This window comes from Theropithecus gelada, chromosome 14 (assembly GCF_003255815.1).
Source record: "Theropithecus gelada isolate Dixy chromosome 14, Tgel_1.0, whole genome shotgun sequence".
Lineage (NCBI taxonomy): Eukaryota > Metazoa > Chordata > Mammalia > Primates > Cercopithecidae > Theropithecus > Theropithecus gelada.
This window is the reverse complement of record NC_037682.1, coordinates 31,622,544-31,631,135: the sequence shown is the minus strand read 5'-3', so window position 1 is coordinate 31,631,135 and position 8,592 is coordinate 31,622,544. Positions and strand designations below refer to the sequence as shown.

At 48.6% G+C, this 8,592-nt stretch overlaps 1 protein-coding gene across 1 annotated transcript; it reads right to left on the bottom strand.

Annotated features, from left to right (window-relative positions):
• Positions 1–214: 214 nt before the first annotated feature.
• C14H11orf91 (chromosome 14 C11orf91 homolog) lies at positions 215–2,819 on the bottom strand. Its single transcript, XM_025356313.1, has 2 exons — positions 2,324–2,819; positions 215–621 (listed from the first exon to the last, which is right to left on the bottom strand). Exons 1-2 carry the CDS (start codon positions 2,817–2,819, stop codon positions 536–538), a joined length of 582 nt encoding a protein of 193 aa, XP_025212098.1. The 3' UTR covers positions 215–535.
• Between the last annotated feature and the right edge of the window lie 5,773 nt (positions 2,820–8,592).

The following is an 8,592-nucleotide window of genomic DNA, read 5'->3' as shown; positions in this document are numbered from 1 at the left end:
AAGATTATCAGAGAGTTTGCGGTCCAAAAAACATTAAAAAAAAAAAAAAAAAATCAAAACACCAAACACTTCCAAGGAGTAAATATGTTTGGGAAAAAAAACACACTCCCACACACCAAACCCCCACTATTCCAGTCCTCAAAGAACCTTTGTGAGCAGAGACACAGCAGTAGAACCAATATATATATTGCTCTTGGTTTCTGCCGATTCCTTCCTGATAATCTGTCGTTCTGGTTTGCATGACTATGACAGTGTTGGGGGTTCCCTCCCTGCGCTCTCAGGAGACCTTGAATGCTGGCTGGGCAGCAGCTTCTAGACATCATGAGAGAGCTCACTCAGCAGCACATAGAGAGGAGAGACCATGAGATTTACCACGCAAAGCGGGCACTGTATGTGAAGTACATGCTGGTAGCAACAAGAACAGCGGTAAATACAGAACAGAAAATAACCATCTTTGAAATGACAACAAATGGGACACATTATCTAAGCACTAACACCTAAGGAGGTGGCTGCCCAAGCTCTGGTGGGCAGCTCCTCAGGAGAGAGAGGCTGACTTCTTTCCAGGTTGCCTGGTCTTCAGTCCTTGTAACTTTTCGTCTTTGAGTGCCTTCAGGAATGTATCTGCAGGAGAGCAAAACAAACTTAGCCGTAATAGAAAAGACGTAAGGGCTTTTCCTAACACTTCCAAAGCAAACTCCTGGGAAGCAACGGTGCTTCCTCGAACTTAAAACCCCATTTGTGATCCAAGATGGGAGAGAAAAAAAACAAAAAACCGAAAACTCTGACTGTAAAAACACATAACTGCTTCTGACTGTACATGCAACACATCCAGTTACATGTGTTTTTACAGTCAGAGTTGCTAAGTCCTGGATTTCTTCTTCTTCTTCTTCTTTTGAGAGGAAGTCTTGCTCTTTCACCCAGGCTGGAGTGCAGTGGCACAATCTTGGCTCACTGCAGCCTCCGCCTCCTGGGTTCAAGGGATTCTCCTGCCTCATCCTCTCCAGTAGATGAGATTACAGGTGCGTGCCACCAAGCCCGGTTCATTTTTGTATTTTAGTAGACACAGGGTTTTACCATGTCGGTCAGGGTGGTCTCCAGCTCCTGACCTCAAATGATCTGCACGCATTGGCTCCCCAAAGTGCTGAGATTACAGGTGCCAGCCACCACACCCGGCCCCTGGATTTCTTAACTATGTAGTCGGTTACGATACTACGTATTACAAATACATAGTATTATCTATGTATTCATAGTTAAGAAATCCAGGCCTTAGCAAAGCCCAGTTTTTCTAGGGACAGTTTTCCTTCCATGGCTATGAGAAAGGGTGCATTACAGTGTGTCCGATGAACTGAACACCATTTCCATGGCCACATGGACCTAAGCATTTAGGTTATTTCATACTTCCCTCCTCTGTGTGGCAGGGGAAGCCAACTTAAGCCGTTATATACAATAGTTGGAATGATCTTTTTAGAACTATCTGCCCTCCTCCAGTGGTCAAGTACAAGCCTTAGCCAAAACAAGTGATGGGAAAGACAAAGTCTGCAGGACAACCTACCGCTACTGAAAGTTCTACTTTGCAATAGGTCCTTCTTGGAGCACAATGCATTTAACAACTTTACCCTCCAACAGGGAGGAGTCATTCAGCTCGTAGGCTAAGGGATCCTGCCCGCATCAACACACCTGGTCTCCCCTGGTCCAGAGCCCTAAGACTTCAGACCTAAGACCAGATGTCAGCCCAGGATCTGGTGAGAGAACTACTGGCGCCAAGCCCACGGAGTCCGAGGGGGCTGCCCTCCAGCATTGAGAAGTGGTGTCCCAAAGCTGTCCAGGAAATGGCCTTGGGTCTCTTGCACAACTCCCACCTCCTCCTTAAGATACTCCAACTGACTGTCACCTACTTCACCTTCCCCCCATGGAGAGCCCCGGTTTAAGACCGAATATTAAAGCTTAGGGACTGTCTGTGGTGGGTGGAGCTCCAGAGTACAGGGTAGGGGGATGACTGAGCAGGAGGATTAAAGTTCAGGACGGGGTGGTGGTGGATGGAGTTCCAGGTGTGGAGGCTCAGAGTCCAGATTACCCAAAGGGTTTAGGATGGAGGCAGGATGGAGTTTGGGACTAAAGGGCTCATGAAGTTCATATCTGTGGTTGGAGGAGTCGGTTGAAGTCCAGGATAAGGGAGTCTGGGTGCTAGGGAATAGATTTTGGATCTGGGACTACTGGGGGCTGGAGTCAAACCAGGGCTACATTTCGGGGCGGGGCACGGAGCCAAGGAGGGAGCCAGGGCAAGGCTAAGGCTGGGCTCGGTGGCCCCGGCGAGGTCACGCACAGCGCTGGGAGTCGAAGCCGTCCCCAGTGATGGTGAGCAGCTCCAGCTCCTTAATCCGGATCTCCAGCTCGCACAGTTCCTCGGGGTGGGAGGCAGAGGCGAGCCTGGGGGTCGAGGGGCGGGGGGCCAGGGGCGAGACAGCCACCTCAGGCCCCGGCGGCGGCGAGTAGAAGAAGCGCAGAGGCTCGTAGGGGATGGAGGCCAAGCCAGAGGGCCAGGGCGAGGGCCAGGGGCGCTCGCCGGGGGGACCCAGGCCGGGTGGTGGCGGGGGCGGGGGCGCCGGGGCGGGGGGCGCCTGGGGCAGGGACCGGGCCCCCCCCGCCCCGCCCACTGTCGCCCCGCCCGCCTTCAGCGGCACGAAGAGCTTCTTCCAGATGTTGAAGTCGCTGAGCGGGGACGAGGAGATGCCGCGGTCGTACAGGGACGGGAAATAGAGGGGCGGGGCCGACCGCTGGCTCATGGTGGGGCTGTGGCTGCCGCGCCGCCCCTTTGGCATCGTTTGAATGAGGGTCTGCGTGGGAGGAACCCCGCGCCGGGAGACGCGCGCTCAGGCCCCGAGTCGCCGGGGTTTCGAGGTTCCACAAGCCCCGCCCCGACGGAGCGCGGCCCCACCCTTTCGCCTCGGCCCCGCCCCGAACAGGCGGGGTTCCAAAGCTCGGACGACCACGTCCCGGAACGTGGCCCCGCCCACCGGCGGCAGGCCAAGCCCCGCAGTGAGAAAGCCACGCCCTCGGCCTCGCCTTGCCTCGCCTAGCCTCCGGTCCCTCGACTCCACCCACTGCCTCGCTCTGGCTCTGCGACGCTCCTGGCTCCCGTTGTCACATCCCAGCATACCCTCATCCAGAGCAGGGAGCGAGCCAGAGCTGCGGGAGAAATCTTGCTTCAGGCTTCCTCTCTTTCGCCCATCAGGGAGAAAAGTATTTCCTAGAAACCTGGCCCCTGCACCAGCAGACTTACCTCATTGCCTCACTGGCCGGGCCCACAGCAAAGAAGTCTGAGAAATGAGTGTCTGATTTTTCATCCACTACTATGGGAGGCAGACAAAGGAGAATATGATTGGGAATGGCCGTTAGAGTCAACCCATGTATCTGCCAAACTTTAGCAGTGCTGAGGGAGATTCTAGAAAAGGGGATCCTCATCTGGTTTGTAATAGATCTGAAGGAGTGTTTTCTTTTAATTCTCTTCCAAGTTTAATTCTCTTCCAAACACAGATATCATCAGGAGCCAAAAGGCAACCAGCTAACCACCAAAAGGAAATCCTGTCCGCCCCACCTCAAATACCTCACCCATTGCTTATGAGCGATTTGGATATTTTGTCCAAAGGACATGACAGCTCATTTACGTGAGTAACCTGTATTAGCCATAGACTGAGGGGAAATAACTAATACATTTTCTTGAGAGCCTCTGCCTAATGATCACTGGTATGAATAGTGATGGGTGGAGCCCAGTTAAAGAGTCAGTATCAGCTTCACAAGTTAAATACATATATGCATATGTATCTGCACACACAGTGCAAATTGCGTGTGTGTGTGTGTAGCAGCAAAGTGGAGAGAGTCAGATATTCAAGCTGGGTAGCCTTGGACAAGTTGCTTGACTTCTAAGTAAGTTTTCTATAAAATAAAAATAAGAAAACCAGGCTGCCTCATAGGGTTGTGATCAGACAGAAGTGTGTGTGGAACACTTGGACACTTTGTCCAAACACAGTAGGCAGCGATCCCTACTAAGGGGCATGTCTGAAACTGGGAAGCTTTTGCTTCCCACACTTAGCTTCCCACACTTAGTTGTCACACAGAGTATTTGCACTCTGACTTTGGCAGCTACCCATCATTGTTTATTCATACCAGTGATCACTAGGCAGAGGCGCTCAAGATAATGTATTTCCCCTCAGTCTATGGCTAAACCAGGCCATGTGCGATAGCTCAGCACCCAGCCTGTAATCCCAGCACTTTGGGAGCCTGAGGTAGGGGGATCTCTTGAGGCCAGGAGTTTGAGACCAGCCAGGGGCAACAGAGTGAGATTCTGTCTCTACAAAATAATTTTAAAAATTAACCAGGTGTGGTGGCATTTGCCTGGAGCCACTCAGGAGCTGAAGTGGAGGATTTCTTGAACCAAGGAGGTTGAGATTGAGGCTGCAATGAGCCACAATCATAGCACTGCACTCCAGCCTGGGTGACAAGGCAGGGCCCTGTCTCAAATAAATAAATAAAAATACCCTTATCTTCCATTAGTTTCCCCCATATATTTAACTTCCCATAATTTACTGCCCCAGAAGCTCAAACCTCTCTTCCTTTGTCTTGTCACTTTTCTACAATCGCCCATTGTTAAAATTGTATATAAGCTCTCAAGTCACTTCTTTGGGTTTTCACTTTGTTTCTGTAAGAACCCCACGTACCTGCATAATAAACTTTGTCTTCCATTAGTCTGTCTTTGTCAGTTTAATTCTCAGACCCCAGGCCCTGAACCTAAGAGATTAGAAGAAAAAATTTTTCACCCCTACAGAACCACAGTAATGGTAAGAACCAGGGTTTTGGACTCAGACTTGGGACCAAACCGTGGATCCACTGTGTATTTGGTTGTGTGGCTGAACCTTTCTCAACCTCATTTTTTCATCAATATAATGGGAATAGTAATGGCATCTACTTGCTTAGGTTGGCAAGACTAAGTGAGACAGTTTAAGTACCTGGCAATGGCTTGTGTTCGACATTAGCTCTTGTTATTACATACTGAAGGCCCTTAGAAGTGAAAGAGATTTTGCGTTATATTTTTTAAATGAAGCAAAAAAATCATTTTTTATTTATATACCTAGTTGAGGAGAAAAAATTACAGATTCTTCCCCCTTACTCCAAGATAATCTAAACAGATTTTACTCCGGATGGCTTACTTATAATCGATGAAGTTATAGCCAGTGGGTTAAATAAGAAGTTGATGATAAACTTGGTTTCTCTAACAACTATGCAAAAAACTCAAGTGCCACAGTGAGCACTAAGATAAACTGCCATCAGGAGGCAAAGTCCCTATGAGGTAATAATAAACCCACAAGGTTAAGGCAAAACCCTACGGTTGTTTCTGCAAACAAATGTCCAGGAAACTCAAGTTGGTGATGAAAGACAAAACAGCCTTGAATTCAACTTCAACAGAACCTTTCCCTCCCTGGGCTCCAAAGCACTATGTCACCTACCTCTCCACTCAAATTCCCCATTAAGTACCATCCTGTTGGAGCTTGAGGGTTTCGATTCCTAATGCCCCACTCCCTGGCTTCATCTGGAACCAACTGACACAGACACGAGTCCCTCTTCATTCATCAGGGTCAGTTGGAGCATGTAGCTGTTGGCCTGGTAGCCAGGTGGGCTTGCTAATCCTGCACCTCTACCTTAAGCTTACCCAGCATGAGGCCAGGTTAGAAAGTCACAGGCCTTGGGAGCAGGGAGAGGGCCTTTACTATAATAGTGAAGAGCTTGCCAAGGACAGGACTGATTCTTCCTCCAGCCTCACCGATCAGGGCAGTCATCATTCTGCTATCAGGAGGAGAGGGGCCAGAAGGTCACACTGAAGAAATGTGTCATGGGGGTAAATGTTCCTGTCCAGCACTCTTACATAGGTTACTCTATTTAACCTAGGCTGACTCACTGCAGTTGGCACTGATTTTCCATTGCCACAGCCCTCTCCAGCCAGGAGGGCCTGGTTCCCTGGGTCCTCGGACTGCTCCCTTCAGAGAGCACAGAAAGCCTTCTCTGTCCCAAGGAGCCTCCCTTCCCCTCCCTCACTCCAGTTCTGCATCTGGACACACTATTGGCGACCAGACCCTGACCAGGTGCTCAGCCTCTATAGGGATATGTCACAATTTGCTGGTGGCTCTGGGCAGTCTTTGGACATGTAGTGCTTGTGTCTTGGAATACAAGAGTTGTGCCTGAATCTGGGACCCTGGGAAAATCACATCAGCTCTCTGAACCCCAATTTTCTCTGATCTATAAAATGAAGACAATATCTACCTCATTGATGTATTTGATAGACATATGTATAAGCAGTGCCAGGGACAACTAATAGGTGCTCACTGAAGTGTAGCTACAGTTATTATCAGTTACACATGGATTCCTTAATTCCCCATTAAGCCCTGGTGGATGAATGAGGAAAATGCAACAGGGGGTCGATCCTAGAAAACCCAACCCACTCCAGATAATTGCGCCAGCCTCACACCTGAGAAGCTGTTTATTCGACCTGCTGAGGACACAATGATAAACACACGAGAGGCTACTGTGTCCCAGGCACTTGTCTTAACTCATTTAACTTTTCTAACAACCCTGAGCCTAGGGTTCTCATTTTCCAGATGAGAAAACTGAGGCATGTAAGGTTAAGTAACTTGCCTGAGGGTGGCTGATTAGCATCAGAGCTGGGGTTTCAAATGGACAGGCCAGCTCTAGAAGCCAGGGTGTTTGGACAGCCTCCAAATTGCCACCCCAGCCTTCAGGGCAAGGCCGCAGCATGCGTGGCCTCTAGTCTCCTACCCCTCTTCCTGGCAGGAGGCTGGCTCTGACTGGAAGTTGTTTGTGCCACAATTTAAGGACCAAGCTATTCTGGGAAGCCCAGAACAGTCTTTCCTTTATTATTCATCTCAATTAACCATTGTGTTGGTCTGGACTTGGGGGTGCAGGCATTCCCATCTCCCTTTCAAGAAAGTTTCTAAAAAATGCAGACCAGCCTTTATTCTTGTTTTCCCAGGTAAATGTGGTCCTATGTACTTGCAGAGTAAGAATTAAAAATAAACTGAAACCTGAGAGGTAGTTTAGTGGAATAGGGAGTACAGAGGCCTGGAAGATGAGGGAGCTGGGTTTAAGCCCCATCAACCAGCATCAACTAGCCATGCTACCTTGGGCAAAATAACCGTAGCTAACACTTAGTGATTGTGTGTTCTCATGTTATCCCGACAGTAACACTTATAGGGTAGGTCTGTCAGAATTTTCTGTCCACAAGCAACAGAAGCTGACACGGAGAATTTATTGGAGGGCTATGAGACAGCTCATGGAATTGAAAGCTCTTAAGAACTAGACTCAGAAGGTGCAGAGACCAGGGCAACTTCAGGGATCCAGGTAGCAGGAAGGAATCGGTGGCCTCTTTGGTATGGCCACTGTGGTGGTAGACACTGTCTACCTTGTTTGCTGAGTCTTCTGGCTTTCTTCCACTCTTCCTGCTCTTGGACATCAGACTCCAGGTTCTTCAGTCTTTGGACTCTGGGACGTGCACCAGTAGCTTACCAGGGGCTCTCAGGCCTTTGGCCACAGACTGAAGGCTGCACTGTCAGCTTCCCCAGTTTTGAGGTTTTTGAACTCCGGTTGAGCCACTACTGGCTTCTCTCTATCCCAGCTTGCAGACGGCCTATTGTGCGACTTCACCTTATAATTGTGGGATCCAATTCTCCCTAATAACCTCCCTTTCATATATACATATATCCTACTAGTTCTGTCCCTCTGGAGAACCCTAATACCAGAATTATAACTCTAAGTTTCAGTTCTGGCCATAGCATTATGTCACACCAACATCAGCATCAATGTTTTAGGTTGCCTAATTAATGTATCTGTAAACCTATAGGCAGGTTGGGTGGGGCTAGTGAGAGTCAGCGCCAGCATTGATCACATATAGGATCAACCTACTGGGGTTGGCCACGTTGTATATAGCCATGAATAGCAAGGAGGGGAACAGCAACATCCCAAGGGAAACTGATCACAGAAAGGCAGCTCCCTACCCCACAGTAAAAAGAACCTTGAGTTTCCCAGTTCAGTCCCTTGCTGGGCGCATGCTGCCCCTCCCCTCTCCCAGAGGCTCTGGACCTACACAGCTGCTGAAAAAGAGAAAACGTCCTTACCTACAATGAACCATCACAGGCACCCTCCTAGAAATTAAGGTACTGTGGTCATTTACCTTACCCCAGAATAATAGGAGTGTGTATAAACAGGAAGCTTTAGTTTAGATAAATATCCATTATAAAAATTTTATATTGAATAACCTATAAGCAATTTGAAAAAGAGACTTCTGGCTAGTTTTCACTTATTTCAAAGTCAGTGGGGGTAAATGCATTCTGCTGATTCACTGTAGGTTTTAGACTCTTACAGCCTTAACAACCCTGTAAATCCATAACTAGCATCTTCCTATCTGGCAGACCCTTTACCTCAAGCCTCACAACAATTCTTTGAGGTAGGTGTAGAAAGTGAAAGTTCAAAAAGGTTGGGGGGAAAAAAAAAAAAAGAAAACTTGTCCAGAGACACAGCCAATTAGTG